At 50.8% G+C, this 20,867-nt stretch overlaps 1 protein-coding gene across 1 annotated transcript in view; it reads right to left on the bottom strand.

Annotated features, from left to right (window-relative positions):
* The window catches only part of GFPT2 (glutamine-fructose-6-phosphate transaminase 2), a 47,693-nt gene extending 31,878 nt beyond the window's left edge, over positions 1 to 15,815 (bottom strand). The window contains exons 1-2 of the mRNA XM_045484515.1: positions 15,725 to 15,815; positions 14,895 to 15,487 (exon numbers count right to left, since the gene is read on the bottom strand). Coding sequence (XP_045340471.1) covers positions 14,895 to 14,901 — 7 coding nt within the window. The 5' untranslated portion in view covers positions 14,902 to 15,487; positions 15,725 to 15,815. The remainder of the gene's footprint in view (positions 1 to 14,894; positions 15,488 to 15,724) is intronic.
* Positions 15,816 to 20,867: the final 5,052 nt, after the last annotated feature.

The raw sequence follows: 20,867 nt of genomic DNA, 5'->3' as shown, positions 1-20,867 counted from the left end.
CTACCGACGCAGTCACATGACCTGGCTTTCACCATGGCAACATTTATAACAGCAAAGATCAGCCAAACCACCCAACCACCTAGGGACATCTCGAGGTCACAACCCATGTGGATTCCTTGATTTGCACAGAATATGCCCCGGAAGGGTCCTAAGGAGGTCACAGCAGGTGAAGGAGGCTGCAGCAGGTGAAGACAGGGGCTGAGGCCTTTACTCCTTCCTGCTCAGCCCTGTTGCCTGGAGCTTTAGCATCAGTAAATGCTACTTTCGCAACAGCAAAACCAAAATCATCTCTTGGCCCCTGGAGAATCCCTACCTTCAAGGGAGGCCTGTACTCCAAGATTTTATTTGGCTTTATTCTCCATATTTGTATTTCGAAATAACATTTTCCCAAATAGGAAGTAACCGCCGTCACACTGGCTCTCTCTAAGCTGCTCCACTCCCTCCCTGATTAAGACTATGGACCCTTGGTCTGTCTCTGTCCTGCCCTGCGAGTTCCCTACCCTGACGTCCCTCTGTCCTTCTGTCCTCCCTGCTCCACTTGGGAAAACCTGCTGTACTCAAAGCTCAGCTCTGACCCCGCCCCCACCCCCCTCAGCAGGCTTGTTCAGGCCCCAGCCTCCCCGGTTTTGGGCCACCCCAGTGCTCTTGCATCCTGAGACATCTACATCCGCCGACAAAGACACAGGCTGGCACTTCTATTTTTTCATTTCTCACTGTGTCTTGGCATACCGTCCTTATTCAATAAATGCATGTGGAATAGAACGACTGTAAATCTGCATTAATCAGGGAAGCAAGAGTATGGATCATGAACAATACTGGCCTTCAGGAATATTTATAACTCATCTTTTTTTTTTAAGTTTATTTATTTTGAGAGAGACAGAGAGAGTGAGATGGGGGGAGGGTAGGAGAGAGAGAGAGAGAGAGAGAGAGAGAGAGATCCTAAGCAGGCTTTGCACTATCACCACAGAGCCCGACATGGGGCTTGAACCCATGAACTGTGAGATCATGACCTGAGCCAAAACCAAGAGTCAGACGCTTAACCAACTGAGCCACCCAGGGTACCCCATAGTAACTCATCTTATTGAGAACTCACTATGTGCCAGGCACTGGGCCAACCATTCCCATACAGGTGTCAGTCAAAGCTCAGAGGTGTCAATCAAAGTTCAGAGGCTGTATCTACCATTACCTCCCTTTACTTTCTAGAACAGAAGCTTGGGAGGCTGTGACTGGGAACCAAGGAGACCTGACCTTAGGACTTAAATGCTCCTAACCACCAGGCAGGGTTCCTCAGGGATGAATGGAGTTAAAGGTTTATTTTCCAAATTTTAATGATTTGATTAAAAAAATTTTTTTAATGTTATTTTTGAGAGAGAGAGAGCACAAGCAGGGGAGGGACAGAGGGCGAGGGAGACACAGAAACTGAAATAGGCTCCAGGCTATGAGCTTTAATCACAGAGCCCAGACGCGGGGCTCAAACTCACGAACCGTGACATCATGACCTGAGCTAAAGTTGGACGCTTAACTGACTGAGTCACTCAGGCACCCAATGATTTGATTTTTTAATTTTCCTACTGTTTTTCTGGGATGCTGGAAAGGTCTGACCAGGATTAAAAATTTGCCAGATATCTGCACCCCCACGTTCATTACAGCATTATTTACAATAACCAACACGTAGAAACAACCCAAGTGTCCATCCACAGATGGATGGATAAATATTTACAATGGAATATCATTTGGCCATAAAAAAGAAGAAAATCCTGCCATTTGCAACAACATGGATGTCACTTGAGGGCATTATGCTGCATGAAATAAATCAGACAGAAGAAAGACAAATACTGTATGATCTCATATGTGGAATCTGAAAAAAACCAAACTCATTGATACAGAGATCAGATTGGTGGCTGCCAGAGGTGGAGGAGTAGGAGATTGGAGAATTAGGCAAAGATGGTCAAAAGGTATAAACTTCCAGTTATAAGATAAGTTAAGTCCTGAGGATGTAATGTACAACATGCTGACTATAGTTAACATTACTGTGTTGTACATTTGAAAGATGCAAAGAGAGTAGCTCCTTAAAGTTCTCATCAGGAGGGGGGCATCTAGGTAGCTCAGTGTTGGTTAAGTATCCGACTTGGGCTCAGGTCATGATCTCACGGTTCATGAGTTTGAGCCCCGCATGGGGCTCTGTGCTGACAGTGTGGAGCCTGCTTGGGATTTCCTCTCTCCCTCTCTGCCCCTTCTTTGCTCTCTCTCTCTCTCTCTCTCAAATATAAATAAATAAACTTAAAAAAAAAAAGTTCTCATCAGGAGGAGAAAATGTTAACCGTGTGAAGTGATGGTTGTTTAACCTTATTGTGGTGATCATTTCACAATATATACATATAGCAAAGCGTTGAGTACATCTAAAACTTTTACAGGGTTACATGTCAATTATATCTCAATAAAACTGGGGGGGGGGGGGGAGGGGGAAAATGCCAAAGATGAACCACAGAGAGGACAACCTGCCTGAGGGCTGACCACAATTATACACAAAACCTCCTGTAATATCTCCAGTCATTAAGAAGATTAGGTTCAAATCAGTATAGTGTATCTGAATGAATGACAAAATGTCCATTAAAGGAATGTTGTATCCCTAAGCAGTGAGTAGGGTCACATTATATGAACATTTAATTTGCTAAAATTCATTCTTCTAGACGTAGACAAAAGAGAGGCGATGAAATTCAGAGGTGCTAAAAATGGTAATTTGAGGGGCACCTGGCTGGCTCAGTTGGTTAAGCATCTGACTTCAGCTCAGGTCGTGATCTCATGGTTCGGGAATTCGAGCCCCACATCGGGCTCTGTGCTGACAGCTCAGAGCCTGGAGCCTGCTTTAGATTCCATGTCTCCCTCTCTCTCTGCCCCTCCCCTGTTCACGCTCTGTCTCTCTTTCCTTCAAAAATAAATGAACGTTAAAAAAATTTTTTTAATGCTATTTTTCATTCTTAAGTCCTGTGCGTTACCATACACAGTATATATTTGCACACAAGTATTAAAGTGCAGAATTTCTATATAATTTCTTTTATTATTTATTTTTGAGAGAGAGAGAGACAGAGCACAGTGGGGTAGGGGCAGAGAGAGACAGAGACACAGAATCCAAAGCAGGCTCCAAGCTCCGAGCTGTCAGCACAGAGCCCCATGCGGGTCTCCAACCCGTGAATTGCAAGATCATGACCTGAGCCAAAGTCGGACGCTTAACTGACTAAGCCACCCACGTGCTCCCAGAATTTCTCTATAAAAAACATGAACACTGTGCTTTCTGAGCAGTTACAGATGCTTTCTTTTTAAAATGGCTAAGGGTAATTTTGGTGGTCAGCTATTTTTGTCTTCCTGGCTGACACTTGATCAGGTGAGAGGCGTTGAGTGTAAGGCCTTGTGTATAGTCGGGGCACCGCCCCAGCGAAGGCGCCTGTCCCCACAGGGCTGCTGAGCGTTTGGGTCACAGGAGTTCACACTTTACCCTACACTTCAGACCTCAACACATCTGGGCAGATGTTGTATTTTTGTCACCTTGCTCATTAACAAAAAACAACCGAATAGTTACCTTCTAATGGAAATACTATAAAATCTTGAATAGTTCTATTCAGATATAAGTCACATGCCTTAATATTCTCCCATTTCAATTGTACAGTTCAGTGGTTTTCAGTACAGTTGATCATTGAACAACACGGGTTTGAAGTGCTCGGGTGGACTTTTTTTGATAACTTCAGTACTGTACTGTAAATATCTTTTTCTCTTCCTTATGCTTTTCTTCATAACGTTTTCTTTTCCCTAGCTCACTTTATTGTAAGGACACAGTATAGACTCCATAGAACATACAAAATATGTGTTACTGCTTATTGGTGAGGCTTCCGATCAACAGTAGGTTATTAGTAGCTGGGTTTGGGGGGAGTCAAAAGTTATCTGGAGATTTTCGATTGTGTGGAGTGTTGGTGCCCCTAACTCCCCAATTGTTCGAGGGTCAACTCTGTGTTCACAGAGTTGTCCAACCATCACTACAATCTATGTTCAGGTGAAACTTTTCTTTCTTTCTTTCTTTCTTTTTTTTTTTTTTTTTTTTTTTTTTTTGCTGTTTATTTATTTTTTGAGAGGGGGGAGGGGCAGAGAGAGAGACAGAGACAGAGACAGAGACAGAGGATCCAAAGCGGGGCTCTGTGCTGACAGCAGTGAGCCCGACGCAGGGCTTGAACTCATGAACTGTGACATCATGACCTGAGTCGAAGTCAGACGCTCAACCAACTAAGCCACCCAGGTGTCCCCAGGTGAAACTTTTCATAACATTAATTTTTATAATCTCTGTGTGGGTGAAACTTTTCATAATATTAATTATTCTGCAAAATATCAAAGTTCTCGGGGGCGGGGGGAAGGGGAGGGGAACGTGGTCAAATTCCAGTCACTGTAAAGACCACAGAGCTACGTGAGACAATTCTGTCTGATCATTTTTGGAGTCTTCCCTGGCATCCTGGGAATCCTTCTAGAATTACAGCTGCGCCTCACGAAGGGGAGCTGACAGGCATTGCAGATGACTTGAAGGCCCCTATACAAACTCTGGAAAGGTTTTAAATCTGAGATACTTTCATGAGAGTGCTCTAGGGCCTCTGTTGTCCACCTGTCTCCTGCAACTCCCCTTCTCCGGGCCGGCCAGCAGTCTGAACTCCTGTCAGGCATGTATGTTCTTCGAGTGTGTCTCTGGCTCTCAGATCCAGAGTAGCCTTCTTGGTGGGAATGTGGGGGTGCTGCTGCCAGGGCCCCAGCGGCGGCTGGGCTGGTTAAAGCGCCCTTGTCCTGAGGACCACCAGCTGTGTCCACACCCAGCCACTCGGGCACAGTTTGGGAGAATATTCTGGGGGGCGGGGGGCGGGGGGGCAGCTGCCAGGAGTGGTTTCCGAGGTCTTTGCGCAAGAAGGCATAAATCTAATTTCAACATAAAATCTCTTGCATGCTGACATCCATTCAATAAGCTCTTTCATTAAACTAAGCACCATCTCTCTCCCCTTGCAGCTCTCCCTCTTGGCAGGCTTCTCCCTGCACTCTACTGAGATGAAGTAAATAAAACGGCCTTGACACCATGCTCTTACTATTTTAAAAAAATTTGGGGCGCCTGGGTGGTGGCTCAGTCGGTCAAGCGTCTGACTTCGGCTCAGGTCATGATCTCACAGTTCGTGAGTTCAAGCCCCGCGTCAGGCTCTGTGCTGACAGCTCGGAGCCTGGAGCCTGCTTTGGATTCTGTGTCTCCCTCTCTCTCTCTCTGCCCCCCCCCGCCCCCCCCCCCGGCTTGTGCTCTTTCTCTCAAAAATAAATAAACATCAAAAAAAGATTTTTTTAAATGTTTATTGATTTTTGAAGGAGAGAGAGACAGGGTGTGAATGGGGGAGGGGCAGAGAGTGAGGGAGACACAGAATCCGAAACAGGTGCCAGGACCTGAGCTGTCAGCACAGAGCCTGATGTGGGGCTCGAACTCACAAACCGCGAGATCATGACCAGAGCCGAAGTTGGACGCTCAACCGACCAAGCCACCCAGGCGCCCAAAAGATTTTTTTTTTTTAATTTAAGAAATGGAATAAAACTGCTTCTCTCAGGCATTTCTTTTGCCATACACGTCAGAATTCCTGTCTGGAATCCCTTGCATCTGTAAAAAGAACAGCAGTGAGGATTCATTTTTCACCTATGAGATCAGCAAAGATCCAAGAGTTTGACAAGAAGCAAGAGTTTAAATTTGTGCACCCTTTTTGGGAGGCAATTTGGCAATCTTTCAAAATTAAAAATGTACACATCTGTTGGCCAGAGCTGTTGCTAGGAACGTATCCAACAGATAACTCTGCAGTGGGGTATGTGTGAGTGCAGGAGGATGGTTGCTCAGTGCTGGAGACTGGGGACAGCCTGCTGCGTGGCAGGGACCAGGGAAGTGGCAGCGCAGCCATGTGGTGGGGCCCCTGTGGGACCATAGGCAAGTGGCCTTCCATAGAGAATGAAGTGAAGCTCGGTGTTTTCCTGGAAAACAAGCTACATCTCCAAGATGTGTCAGGGGAGAAAGCAGCTCACAGAACAGGAATAAATTATGCAAGGAGGGGTGGAGAGACACGTATTTCTGGAAGGGCACCCGAGACCTGGGCGGGGGTGGGGGCAGTGGTTGCCCCTGAGGAGGGGACTGGATGTAGGCCAGAAACTTCTTTTCCACTCCGCATGTGCTCTTTGTAAGGTTACAATATTTCGCCACGTGCCCATATATTCTATTTTACCATGTGCGGCTCTATGAATGAGATATTGGGGGGTATGGGATTGTCATCCAGCCCAGTCTGACTTTGCAGACTTCTCCATGACTCCCCAGTCCCGCTCACCCAGAAGAACGATGGCCACAAGGAGGGGAAACTCTGCCTGAGCACACCTTCCCATGTATAAAAGGGCGGGCTCAGGGTCACCCAGGGGTGTTCCCACTTCTGGGTAGTGTGAGGTGCCCACGTAGAAAATGCGGGGGATGCACAGGAAGACAATACTTTCAGAACCTTATCTTGTCTGATCCTCATGACATCCTGTGCCAAGGCTGTGGTTCCCATGGACAGACAGAGTACCTCTGGCTCTTGTAGTGAGTCACAGCCGGGTTTATCTGAGTGACTGCAGGTTGTCTCCCTGGTGCTCCCTCCAAATCAGCATAAGCCCTGTCTTACGGTCCTACCCCAAGGAGTGAGAAATAGCTCCCATAGAGGTGACTTGGTTTTTGGGGGGAGATGCCCACCCTGATGAAAAAACCTCTGAACTCCCCTGGTGGGGTCCAGGCCATGCTGCCATGCCCTCTCTCGATCCCTGGGAGACTCCTTCTTGGCCCCCACCAGACATTCCTGCTTCTGACTCCACTTTCTCTGCCCCTCCAGGTCACGGCAACTACAGCAAGTCTGGCTCCTCCTGTGTCCCTCCCTCCCTTGCACAGGCAAGACGGTAAGATCCCTCCTGAGGTGGCTTAAAGAAATGCCTAGCCTTGGGACAGAGGGCACTCTGGCCCAACCACCCCAGCTCAGCACCTGCCCCGTGCCCACACCCCACTCTGGCATCCAGAGCTTCCAAACAGCTTCCCAGGGCCCTACTCTTAAATCACATGGGGAAAGTGAGTGAAAAGTAGAAAAGCCAAATTAAACCCCAGGAAAAGCTCCAGATGGAGGCAGGATGGAGACTAGTGGCCCCTCTGCCTGGCTCACCTTGGGGTCTTGGGGGATCCAACACACCCTCTGCAAACAGCATGAAAGATCATACTGGAACTCAGGATGAAAGGCACCACAATGAGGTCCTTCCATGCAGGCAGGGGACTCTCAGCCTCGGAGTGACAGATGACGACAATGATCAAATCGGGAGGCCAAGTCCCCCGGACACATAGCCAAAACTGAGAGCACCAAACTCCTAGAATCTTCTTTATAACCCTTGGAATGCCTGGGGTGGCGGAGAGGAGCAGGGGCTATTTGAGGCCTGGAGGATGAGGGAAGAGGTCAAATTCACAGTGGGCAGGCTGGGGTCTGTATTATGAATCTGTGACTACAGTTTTGGAAAATCTCTCCTTCCCTCTAGGCATTAGCTTCCCAATGAAAGGCCTGCCCTCACTGTAAGTGAAGGTGGACGGTTGGAGGCAGAGATCCAGCCTGCATCCCCCAAGGGTTAGGGGCTCACTCCACGGGTGCACATTACCACCCAGCCGGGCTGGGCACCCCCCGCCCCCACCCCAGGACTGAGGATGCTTTCTCCACCACCATCCCATGCTTCTCTGCACTGAAGGGGCTGACCTTAGTCCACGAGCCTAGTACAGATTAGATACTAGTCCAGTTCTCAAGTCGGCTTACTCTCCACCCAGGCAGAAGACATGCCAGTTGGATTTCTTTCTCACAAAATTCCTGAGCATGTGTGTTTGTGAGAATGTGTGTATACATGTGAGTGTCTGAGTATCAGGGTGTGTATGTGTGTGAGTGAGCGTGTTGGGGTATGTGAGTATATATGAGTGGATGCGAATGTGTGTTTGAGTGTTGGGTGTGTGTGAGAGTATGAGTGTGCATGTGTATGTGTGAATTTGTATTTGAGTGTTGGGTGTGAGTGTGCATGAGTATGAACATGTGTGGGTGTGAATGTGGGTTTGAGTGTTGGGTGTCTGTGGGTGTGTATGAGTATGAGCATGTATAGGTGTGAGTATAGGTTTGAGTGTTAGGTATGTGTGTGTGGGTTTGACTGTTGTGTGTGTGAGTGTATGGGTGGGAGTGTGGGTTTGAGTGTTGGGTGGGTGTGGATATGAGTGTGGGTTTGAGTGTTGGGTGGGTGTGAGTGTGTATGGGTGTGAGTGTGAGTTTGAGTGTTGGGTGTGTGTGTGTATGGGTGTGAGTGTGGGTTTGAGTGTGGAGTGAGTGTGAGTGTGTGTGGGTGTGAGTGTGGGTTTGAGTGTGGAGTGTGAGTGTGTATAGGTGTGAGTGTGGGTTTGAGCGTTGGGTGTGTGTGTGTGGGTTTGAGTGTTGGGTGTGTGTGAGTGCGTGTGGGTGTGAGTGTGGGTTTGACTGTTGGGTATTTGTATGTGGTGTGTTAGTTACGGAGCAGGTCTACTCTCCTGGGTGAGGCCCCCAGGTCAGGGAGGCCACTGGGCCAACCAAGAGGACCACAGTGGAGGCTGTGACCTCTCTGGGCAGCACCATATTGATGCATGGGGACTACAATTCCTGCTGCCTCCTCGCAGAAGCAAGACCAAAGGCAGAGGTGCCAAGGGGATGAGAGGTCCCACGGCAGTGTTCTCACACAAAGACACAGGGACCCCAAAGCCTGGCTCAAGGTCAGGAGGGAACTGGCTCCTCTGAGGACGGCCTCACCCTGCCTCTGGCTTCTCTGGGACCCCATGGGTTAAAGTTTACCGCACCACTGGAATCCCTGTGATAACAGGAGACTCCACTTCCTGCAGTAAATGTGGGCAAGGCATTTCTATTTTTAAGAAAAAAGTTCTTGTTGTCCTTGTCATTTCAGGATTTCACAAAGAGCAAAGGGAGAAACAACATATACCCTAAATTGTACTAAAACACGCTTTCAAGAAAGTGTGAAGTCTTGTTTAAACTGCCAAAATTTGGCCGTAAAAATAAAGTCAAACTTTTTTTGGTGAAATATTCCCTTGGAAAACGAAAGAGACAGCCGATCAGATCAACTTGCTTCTTTTTGCATCAATCTCCAGAACTTTCTCCCAAGGGTGTTTGTAACCTCCAGTCCATCTCCCTTTACGAGCAAATTTCACTAAATATGAAAATAATCCTTCAATGTAAAAGCACTGTCTGCTAATGTTACATCACCGAATTTCCAGAAGGTTCCTGGGAACTTGGGAAACCCCCAGTGAATAAGACCAACTGATGGAGGAATGGCGTGATGAAGGGGAGGAGGAGGTGGGAAGATCACTTCCAGCCCTGAGCCCCTCCCCAGATGGCTTCTGGGAAGCCGTCTGTCTGACAGTGCACACAGTGGTCTTGTGGGCAGGATGCCAGCAGGGTTTGGGAACTTCTAAGACTGGCTTCCATGAGCCAACCATATGCACCTCTTCTCAACTCCACCATCAGGGACTTCACATTGATGACCTGAAATTAGCCATGGTGAGCTGGTGGTCAAACATTTAGCAGCACATCCCTGAGCAGGGGCTCTGTTTGGCGAGGCTCTTGTGGCTTGGGGACATAGCAAGGCAAGCAATCTGACCCCAGAGTCTGTTCCCCAAGAACTCCAGTCCAGCCCCTTCTGAGGTACCCTTCCATGAACTGAACCATTACAGGGAGGAAAGGAGTGTTAGATATGACGGGGTTCCCAGAGCCAGAAGAAGTCTGAGCTCTCCCCTGTGTCTTGTAAACTCCCTGGAACTCTGTTTCCTCAGCTGAAATGAGAGACAACCCCCCTAAGCACATGACAAGCTCTCCTAAAGACTGCTGTGCAAGCAGATAGACGTGTGTGTGTGTGTGTGTGTGTGTGTGTGTGTCCTGGACCCTTTTGATTCTGGGGAATGAAACCACACCTGCTTCTCACAGGGAAGAGATGAGTAGGAAGAATATCTACATGCATGGAGGCCAAATGGAGTGAGTGCCATATTTACAGGACACAAGCCCTGACTTCTAGAAAAACTGGGAACTATTTGGTCAAACGGGGTATGTAGCACCATGCCAGTGAAGGATGGGGTCTTTAACTGATGCCTACATTCACCTTCTGACTATGGTGGGTCCAGTCTGCAAGTTCTGGGACCAGGGCACTTCCATGTGTGTGTCAGACATAGAGGGGAGACTGGTAGCCTCTGGCCAACATCCCTGTGGCCATGACTTGACCATCTGAGATTAGCAACACTGGACTATTCTTGGGGAAGGCACCTAAAAGCCAGAGCCCAAATAATAATGGATAAATTATTGGATAATGGATAGGGGAAGCTGGGTGTGTCAGTCGGTAAAGCGTCTGCCTTCAGCTCAGGTCATGATCTCACAGTTCATGAGTTCAAGCCTTCAAGCCCTGGGTCAGGCTCTGTGCTGACAGCTCAGAGCCTGGAGCCTGCTTTGGATTCTGTGTCTCCCTCTCTCTCTGCCCTTCCCCTGATCACATACTCTCTCTCTCTCTTGAAATAAATAAACATTAAAAATGTTTTTAAAAATTATTGGATAATGGATAAATAAACAATGGCCCTCAAAGATATCTTGATGCAAAAAGGTCTTTGGAGATATGATTAAATTAAAGATCTTGAGATGGGAGACTTTCCTGGATTATCCAGTTGGGCCCTAAATGCAATCACAAGTATTGTTATGAAAGGGAGGCAGAGGGACATTTGACATGGAAGAGAAGGTGAGGTGACCACAGAGGCACAGACTGGAATCAAGAGATGCAAGCCGAGGGATGCTGGCAGCCACCAAAGCTGGAAGAGGCAAGGGACAGATTCTTCCCTAGAGTGTCCAGAGGAAGTGGGGCCCTGCTGACACCTTGATTTTGGTCCCATAAAACTGAGTTTTGGACTTCTAGCCTCCGAAACTGTGAGAAAATAAATTTAGGTTGTTTTAAAGCAACAAGTTTGTGGTAATTTGTTACAGCAGCCAGCGGAAACTAATATACCAACTAAGACAAAAGATAACGACTTCAAAGTCTTTTTACCTTCTAGCAAAATCTAAGAATTTGCTAATTTTCCATGGCCAAGTTTTTTTCCTCCTCTCTCATAAATTACTAAATGCAGGAGTAAAGGATAGGGCAGATTTAAGAATTCATGGATGGGGGTGCAACTGGGTGGCTCACTTGGTTGAGCGTCTGACTTGACATAAGCTCAGCTCATGATCTCATGGTTTTTGAGTTCAAGTCCCACATTGGGGTCCCTGTTGTCAGTGCAGAGCCTGCTTCGGATTCTCTGCCCCCCTCTTTTTGCCCCTCCCCTCCTTGCATGCTCTCTCTCTCTCTCAAAAATAAATAAAACGTTAAAAAAAAAAAAAAGAATTCACGGATGGTAAGTGCAATCCTTTTTGCCAAACTCTCATGCATGCGTGGTCCACACCGCCATGCCCTTGAACATGCTGTGCTCTCAGCCTGGCACACCTGTCACCCTCTTCTCCATGTGGAGCTCATACTTGAGGCCAGGCTCTTGCAGTACTGTTCCTGGGAAAGTTAGTGCTCCCTGCCTCTGCTGTGCTGGGGTCTCAACTCAGACTGCGTGTGGGCCATCAGGTAACATCAGTGAGTGAGGCAGCTGGGCAGGAGGACTGGTGAGCTAGCACCCATCATCCTAGGGGCCACCGTGCATTATTCAGATATATATAACTCAGGGCTGTTCATCTTCAGATTTTTTCAAGAGAACTTGAAAATCCTCCCTACTTATGTGAAATCTCCCAATTTTGTAATGGAAGACTTTAAAACATAAAGTTTAAGCCCTGTGTACCACACAGAAAGATGTCTGCTGACTGGTTTGGCACAGAGTTACCAGGCTGTGGCTTGTGTCAGATGTCTTCTCTCTGTGGCAGCTTTTACCTAGTGAGCTACCCCATCCCTGCTTGGTGACCACCTGCCTCTCCAACTCCTTGCCCCTTCTCTGAGGGGAGGCTCGTGCCCATGTGGCCCCAGGGCCTGGAAAACACAGGACCTCTCCAGGAGCAGCACTTCACTAATGGCTGAGCAAAGAAGGAAGGAGAGGAGGAATGGGAAGATAGTAACCTTTCTATTGGCAGACAGCAACATGCCAGCGTCTCTCAGATGTCAACAAAACCTACCTGTCCCTCAGCTAAACTCTCAGTGCACTGAAGCTCTGAGGGGCGTCTTCTCAGTGTGTGCAGGGTCAGCTAGCACTGGGTCCAGGTTTCTGCGGGAGAAGTGGTGTAGACAACGGGGACTAAGAGCCAACCTAAGCCTGGTCATTAGCAGCTGAAGGGAAGGCTCTCAGCTCAACCCCTGCTGACCATGGACGGAACAGCCCTGAAGATGTGACCACATCACAGGTGGCATTCGAGGTGGCAGATCACAGCAGGGCCACAGCCAGCCCAGAGAGAAGACCGAAGACTGCTCCTGCTCAGACATAGGCATGCGCAGACCCCTTCGGCTTCCAGTTCCCCAAATGGAAAGTTGACGAGGGTAAGCGACTTATTCCAGGAGCTTCTTCACAATTTCTGCCCTGTCCTTGTACCAAGTACGCAATCATTGCCTTAACATTTTTCTATAAAATTGACCAAGTGTTTGAAAACTGACATAAATGCTCCACAAAAGAACACAACCATAAAAAGGAAAACCAGTATCACTTGTCATGCACACACAGGCCATTATCCAGAAACAAACAAACAAAAAACGAGAACAATGTGTTTAATTCTCGACAGCAGCTGTTGTCAGGTTTGACTTGGGACGGCCTTCTCCATGCAAGGGGTGCTCAGCCAGTGTCGGGGGGGGGGAGGGGCTCTGTAAATGACACATTAGCACCCAGGTGAAAAGAAATAACTTTCCCACGTTGGATATCACTCCTTGACTTAACCAAGGGCTGCAAGGTGGGTGGGATAGGCTGGGGTGGGGAGGCTTGATGTAAGGATATAGGTAGTCACAGGGCCAAAGCTCATCCTTTCCTTAGGGGACAAGACATGTGCAGCCCTTTAAGAGAGCAGAATAGGACCCCAGATTTGGAGAGTCTGAGCCCATCTCTCTTTGCAGAGATGGGCTCAGAGAGACAACAGAGAAAGCTAGATGCAAGCTGGAAGCAGGAAGGCAGGCTGGGGGAGAGGCGGGCCCAGAAGGGCACCTGAGAGGAGAAAGGAGGGAAATTGCCAGTGCTGGAGAGGCAGAGCAAGGGTCTTGGTCAGTGCACTAGTCTGTCTCTAAGGCTACCAGTTGGCCAAGGGCCTTGAATGCCACACTGAAGGGTTTAGAACCCAAAGGTCTTCTGGCAAAACTGCCACCTTTGCTTCTTCTCTCTCTCTCTCTCTCTCTCTCTCTCTCTCTCGCGGGAAACATCCACAGGCAGGCCCATACATTGTTAACGATGCCCTGGAGCCCCGAGATTTTTGCTGAAAGTTCAGGAATTTAAATTGATGCCCACTTAAGGCCACCAGTTGGCCAAGGGCTTGAATGCCACACTGAAGGGTTTAGAACCCAAAGGGCTTCTGGCAAAACTGCCACCTTTGCTTCTTCTTCTTCTCCTCTCTCTCTCTCTCAACATCGAAGGCAGCCCTATACATTGTTAACGATGCCCTGTAGCCCGGAGATTTTTGCTGAAAGTTCAGGAATTTAAATTGATGCCCGCTTGGCCTGGGGGAGTCTGCATCCCAAAGCGAGCTGTGGGCTCCTTGGTCAGTGGTTCTTTTACACTTTCAGGAGCCGTTGGCCTCAGAAACAAGGCCTGTACAGATCTTGGCCCAGGGCTCACCGCTGGCACATCCCGCCCCACAGCCCTCGGCGAAGTCAGACAGAGGCCTTTCATGGCTTCAAAAGTTCCACCAGGCCCTCCAGCCACAGGAGGCTGGAATGGGTAACTGAATCCTACTCAAGGAAAAAAAATAAAAAAGGCACAGTGACCTTTTGTCCCAGCACAAGTTCCCGGCCCTCTCCCCAGCCAGCGGAGGCGGCCCAGCCAGGAGAGTAAGGAATTGCAGATGTGCGCGCAGGGCCGCAGCAGCCCTCGCCATGGCCCAGCAGTCTCCCGGGACAGCGCCGAGGCGCCGCGGTGTTCAGGACGCCGGAGCCCAGCCCCACGCCTCGTCCCGGACTCCTTCTCCCAGCTTTGCCTCGAGGCTCGGCGGTCCATGCTGCCTTTCCCCCCAAGCCTCGCCGAGAGCTCTTTCAGCAAAGAGGCGGCAACATGGAATCGACCCTTCTAGGGACAAGAGGTTCATTTTGGCACGCGAGGAGAACGCACAGGCCCTTCCCGAGCGCACGAGGGCAGATCCCGACGCCACGGGGGCGAGCCCGGCCGGCTGCCGGGAGGTTGCAGGTGGGGTCGCCTCTCCTGGGTGGGCGCGGTGGGCTGAGAGCAGTGCTGGGCACCCCGCGCCCCGGATGCGTGAGCTTGCGCGTGGCCGCCTTTGTGGGCGACTTGGGGTGCTTTTCTCACTGGACATGGGGGTAGGGAGAGAGGATACCTCTGTGTTGTGAGGGTCCAGGCCCGGGACAGGACCAATTTCGTCCCCTCCGTGGGCGGCCGGGCCGGGTCGCCCTCACCAAGTCCGACACCAGGGTTGGGCACCCTTCTCCCCCACCCCTCCCTGGGACACCCACTCGGAGACAAGGGACAGAAGGAGGCAGGCCCGGCCGGTGAAAGCCCCTTCTCGGACCTGGACAGATCGATGCCCCCATCCTGCACCACCTCCGGGTCCCCGGCGCCCGGCTCTCGGGCCCAGGCGCCGAGAGACTGGGGAGCCGGAACCCGCGGCCACCACACTCACCGCACATCGTGGCTGCTGCTTGCGCCCTTCGCGGCTCTGGGACTCTGCGCGCTCTGGACACTCGGAATTCCGTGCGCGCCTGGCGCTCCGCGGGCCTGGACTCCCGCCGCTCGGCCTCAGGACCTTATAGCTCGGAGCCCTCCGCCAGAGGCGGGGCCAGGGCGGGGCCTCCTCCCGCCTGCTTGCTCCCCATTGGTCCCCGGTTGTCGTGACAACGGTGGGGCCTGGGCCCCTAGGAGTCAGGGAACTGGGCGAGGGGCGGCTCCCAGGCTCAAGTTCGGTCTGTAACGCCTGGGTGTCGGGTCCTGAAGATGGACCGAGGGGTGGAGACCGTCTGAGTTCAGACCCAGACTCAGGCTCGGTCTAGGCGTGGGACCTTGGACAGGGGACTGAATCGCTTTGTGCTTCAGTTTCCCAGTCTGTAAAATGGGATGACAATGGAACCTACCTGCCTGGTCCTGGTGAGGATTAAGACGCAGAGCACAATGGCGGGCGTGACGCACGTGTTCCCCTGTGCGCCCTTCTGTTTGCCGGGCTTCTCCGAGGGCACCAGAATCGCTGCACACTGTAGGTGTTCAAGCCTGGTCCCCTCTCTGTAAGGAGAGAACTCTAGAGCCTGATTGATAAATGAGAAAACTGAGGCCCCCTCCGAGGTGGAAAGGGACTTTGCCAAAACAGGGCAGCCGGAATTGACAAATTCTGGCAGTGGCAGAATTCGAACCCGGGATTTCCTGGAGAGACGGAGCTTCAAGATGAGGATTCCCCCCAGGTCGTGAGCCAAGCAGGAGCGACCCAGGGAACCACCCCCTCCCGGAGCAGCCCTGGCGGACCTGTGAGCAGCGCTGGCGGACCTGTCCTCAGAGCACTGGCCTGCACAAGCCAGGGGCTTCTCCGCCCACCCGCCCAGAGCCCGAATGGGGCCCAGCTGTGAGTCACTGAGACTTCAGTTCCTCCGCCCCGGTTCCCGGCCGTCTCCTCCCCTCCCCACTGCGCTCCGGGCCTCGGTCTCCCGAGGAAGGTCACGAGAACTGGCCCAACACTGGCGTACTTTGAAGCCATCTGGTGTTTTTTATTTTACTTAAAAAAAAAAAAAAAAAAAAAAAATCTTGATATTCTAAACAGATCCTCCCCAGTCGTGTTAGAGCACAAAACGAAACTTTTTGCGTCTTGTCTCTGGCATTTTTCCTGATGTAATTACTCTGTAGCTTCACCAGGGCTCTGCAGGTCCTACGGGGGAGAAGGTGTTTGGTTTACCCACTTGCCCATTGAGGAAACTGAGGCTCAGCCACAGTAAGGAAGGGGTTTGGTTGAGTCATCCTGCTGGGAAATAGTGGAACCGGTTCTGGAGCAGCTGTTTGCCTTTCACCCTTCACTCTGCAGGGTCACTTTCATTTCGTTCATCCATTCATTCCCTCATTCCTAAGCAGCTGCTTCATACCTGTCCTGATGCTTAATGGGATTTAATGATGAGTGGAAATAGTCCATTCCAGGGACTCATGTGGCACTTACAGAGTGGTGGGAGGCAGACATTAATCCAGTGACACCAGGAGAACAAGAAAATTCCAGGTTGGGATTGGGAGACAGGGAGGGGGCAGGGCAGGTTGGTGGGGAGGGGGCCAGACTCTGCCTGGGACTGGGCTGGGGCTGGAGTTGGTACAGGTCAGTGTAGACCCAGGGCAGCTTGCCAGAGGAAGTTAACAGACTGGAGAAGGGAAGTTCAGGCATGTGCAAAGGTCCCAGTGCTGACGATGATAGCTGGAGTTTGGGGTCTGGAGATGAGGCTGTTCTGCCCCAGCCTAGAGATGGGAACTCGAGTCCCACCTTATGTAACTGAGGTGGGAACAGCATAGTGTCATCAGGCCCTCTGCAAGCACCAAGACACCAGGAGCCCTGGGATCCTAGCAGCTTCCAGATCTATCTCCCATCCAGCTCCCGAGTGAGGAGTGGCATGGATGCTAGGACCCCTGTGGAGGTATCTGCATCTGCTAGCCCATTATCCCTCCTGCTTTGGGACTAGTTATGTGACCTGGACCACATAGCCACTAGGTCCCCCTGGCCCTAGCATTGGTTCAGGAATCAGCATGTGGCTCATGCTGAGCTCTTGACAACCTGCTCAGGGACATGGGAGAGATCAGAAAAGATGAGCTTCTTCCCTGTCTGGTGGCACAGCTGTCTGGAGGGTAGACTGGTGATGCTGGGGACCCTCTTGTCAACTTTGGGGTGGGGTGGGGAGGAGCTGTCCAAGAGTGAGGCAATCCAGAGCAAAACAGATCTCTAGGATGGAGACAGGTGCACATTTGTTTTTTGAGAGAGAGAGAGAGAGAGAGACAGCATGAGCAGGGGAAAGGAACAGAGGGAAAGAGGGAAAGAGAGAAAGGGAGAGAAACAGAGAATCTTAAGCAGGCTCCACACTGAACATAGATCCTGACACGGAGCTTGATCCCATGACCCTGAGATCATGACCTGAGCTGAAATCTAGAATCAGGACACTCAACTAACTGGGCCATCAGGAGCCCTGAAGATGCACATTTTTTGGAGCCCCTGTGTTTAGCTGGGGCCGAAGCCAGATTTATTCCTGGAATTCTTGGTATCAAGGCTCAATAAGTTCCCATCTTCACTGGAGGCACTTCAAAGTGACTTCTGTCATTCGCAACCAAATTGAGTCCTGATTGCTTCAACCTCCTGGAACTGTGATCTGAGGTTCAGGGAAGCAGTTAGGCAGCTGGTGGCCCCAACCTATAAGGTGCTGCCCCTTCCTGCCCTCAACCTAGTCAGGGACCTGTCCTGGTACAACCCAGGAGGCCCCTGGGATTTAGTAAGATTAAACAATCTGCCCCAAGTCACACAGCCAGGAAGTAGGGGGCTGGTCTGGATCAGGAGGCCCAGGCATGGCCCCTCTCAGAAGAAGGAGGATACAAGACCATGGGTAGATGCCTTGCCTAGCCTGGCTCCATACCTGTGCTCCCAGGAGAATCCTGTGCCTGAGAATCGAGCTGGAGCCAGACACTCACAGGGCCTGGCTGATCACCATGGACGGCTCTGGCCTCACTTTCCAGGAGTGACCTTGACCCTTCTGGCCAACAGAATAAGACCACATGCTGGATTTGGTAAGAGCAGCCACAGATGTAGTTTCTTCACCTGCCCATTTTTTTCAGATCTCAAGTCAACTTTATATAACTGGGGGAATTTGTTCACTGACTGGTTTCTCCCAAAAAACCCAGAAATCTACTTCCTTCTCCTCTTTCCACATAGTCCACTAAGTCCCACGGCTGTCCTGGTAGACACGGAATGTGTTTGCTAGCCTTGGGCCACAGCGTCTGTTCAGATGCTTTTTTTTCCTTTAACATTTCCACTGGGTCCTGGAGTGGGTTATAGGGTTCCAGGTATGATGAGGGCTGCCCTCTAACTCCTGTGGGATTCCTAGCTGGGCTTTCAACAGCTCCCATGCTGTCATCGGGGCCCTCACCACCAGTCTCCACTTATCCCAGCTGGGCTGTGGCCACTGGGTGGCCCAGGGTAGTCACCTGTTCCTCCTGATCTTCTTGTTCCCCTCTGAGAGCAGAAATGCCAGGCAGACCTCGATGTCAGCTCCTGAAGGTCCCAGGGACCCAGCCCTGCCAAGAGCCATGCAGCGCAGGCCTTCCCAAGCTTCAGCAGAGGGTCCAGGGAGCTGGGGGGGGGGGGGGGGCAGGGTGCTGAGGTGTGTAGCTGGAGCTCTGCATCGGATCACTCCCTCCAGGGGTTGGGGCACGAGATTCTTAGGGGACCTGGAATAGTGCCCATGGCAGACAAGGTTCAGGGAACCCAGGCCAGAGACTACCTGGGTAGAGTTCCTTGCCTCAGGGTGGCTCGTCCTCAGCTGAGATCTGTGGTGGGGAGCACAAGCAGAGCGAGGTATGAGGCCAGACCTGGGCTTGGGGCAGGAAGCCACACCCCCCAGACTCCTCCCTTTTCTCTTCTATGGGGTTGGGTTCTGGTGGAGTGGATAGGGGTGGGGTGGGGTGCAGAGGCGCAGGGCTAGGGAGAGTCTTAACGACTGGCCCCAGGACCAGGGTTCGAGGACAGCCAGCAATGGAGATCTGGATCGGAAACGGAGGCAGGAATTCTGCCCTGAGTGTAGGCCTGGAGGGAGTAAGCCTTCAGGAGGTTAGCCGGGGCATGGGAGAGGGGAAGCGTTGTCTGGCTCATTTTGGGTCACCAGATGGCTGCCCCCACTCTCCCACCCCCAAGGCCAGCATTGAGGCAAGAGAGGCCCTCCCTTCCCTTTCAGCTCAGCATGGAGGTGACCTTCCTAAAGAGTTCCTTGGAGCCACGGACTTTTTCCAACTTCTTTCTCTCTTCTCCAGGGACTGAGGAGGAGTTCTGTCACAAGCCTGAGCTCCCATATTCTTTTATGACTGGAAATTAATTTAACAAAATAACAAAGTTAATTATAAATCTGTATAGCTTTGTTCTTCCAGGAAAGATACACATTCGTTTTAGGAAGGAAATAAAAAAGAATCTTGTAAGGGTTAATCCTGTCAAGTTTTTTTACGACCGCCCCAAAACAATATTCTTTGCATTGGTAGTCATTATTTAAACAATAATATAGTTATACCACAAATACTGTTTGTAGCCAGAGTTTGATCTTTGGATTAGAAAGAATTGTGGGGGCGCCTGGGTGGCTTGGTCAGTTAGGCGTCTGACTCTTGATTTTGGCTCAGGTTATGATCTCACAAGCAGTTTGTGAGTTTGAGCCCCACATCCACCTCTGCAGACAGCATGGAGCCTGCTTGGGATTCTCTCTCTCTCAAAATAAATATATAAAAACTTAAAAATAAATTTTTTAATGTTTATTTATTTTAGAGAGAGACAGACAGACAGAGGCATGAGCAGAGAAGATGGAAGAGAGAGAGGGAGACACAGAATCCAAAGCAGGCTCCAGGCTCCGAGCTTGCAGCACAGAGCAGCGAGGCCATGACCTGAGCTGAAGTTTGACACCCAACTGACTGAGCCACCCAGGCTCCCCTAGATATATAAAAAGAAAGAAAGAAAGAAAGAAAGAAAGAAAGAAAGAAAGAAAGAAAGAAAGAAAGAAAGAAAAAAAGAAAGAAAGAGAAAGAAAGAGAGAGAGAAAGAAAGAAAGAGGGACAGAAAGAAAGAAAAAGAGAAAGAAAGAGTTGTGCTGTGAAGAAGCCCGGATGTGGCCCAGAAATGCCAGCACTGTCAACGCACTTCCAGTGCCATTGCACCCAGGCAGAGCTGGGCCTCTGCTCTGCCCAGCCAGGAGACAGTGGGGTCTGTCCTTGTGGGCGAGCAGAAATCTGGGATTGCACGCATTGGCTGTTGGCATTGGTGAACGGAGAGCAGCAGCTGACCCCAGGAGGTGTGGGCCCTGGAGGCTCTCTGGCCGAGACGCAGGAGCTGGTGATAGTAACACCTGCACAGCAGAAGCTCAGCCTACTCCGACTCCGAGCAGTGAATTCTTTCTGGCCCCATCACTTCAGGCAAGCATCTCCTCTGGGACAAAAGGGCACCAGATCCATTTCTTTACCCCTCCCCGGCTCTGTGCCCTGGGAGGCTGACCTTCCCAGGGGTCCCAGGCCCTCTGGCTTCTGGTTGGTTCTGGCCAGCAGGAGGTCTGGAGAAGGAGGCGGTGAGGTCAGGATAGAAATCTTCTCCCTAAGGCCTCAGCTTGGGTCTGGCGGCCTCTCCCACACTGCCCTCTCTGGATCCTGCCCCTTGAGGTCTCGGAATGGTAATGCTCTGGCTGGGCACCTCTGAGGCTAACCCAGCCCTCCCCACTCCCTTTAGGAAATGCTCTGTCATCCTGTCTGAGGGTGTGACCCAAGGTGACTAGTTGTCTGAGTTTCACTGGGACCGTCCTGGGGTTAGTGCTGAAGTTCCCACACCCCAGGGAACCCCTCAGTCCTGGGCGAGCCAGGCGGGGGTGGCAATTGGTCACTCTAGTGCCACTAATGTCGACTCTGATGC

This window comes from Leopardus geoffroyi, chromosome A1 (genome assembly GCF_018350155.1).
Source record: "Leopardus geoffroyi isolate Oge1 chromosome A1, O.geoffroyi_Oge1_pat1.0, whole genome shotgun sequence".
Taxonomy (NCBI): Eukaryota; Metazoa; Chordata; class Mammalia; order Carnivora; family Felidae; genus Leopardus; species Leopardus geoffroyi.
The sequence above is the reverse complement of the archived record's forward strand: the minus strand, read 5'-3'. Positions and strand labels throughout refer to the sequence as shown.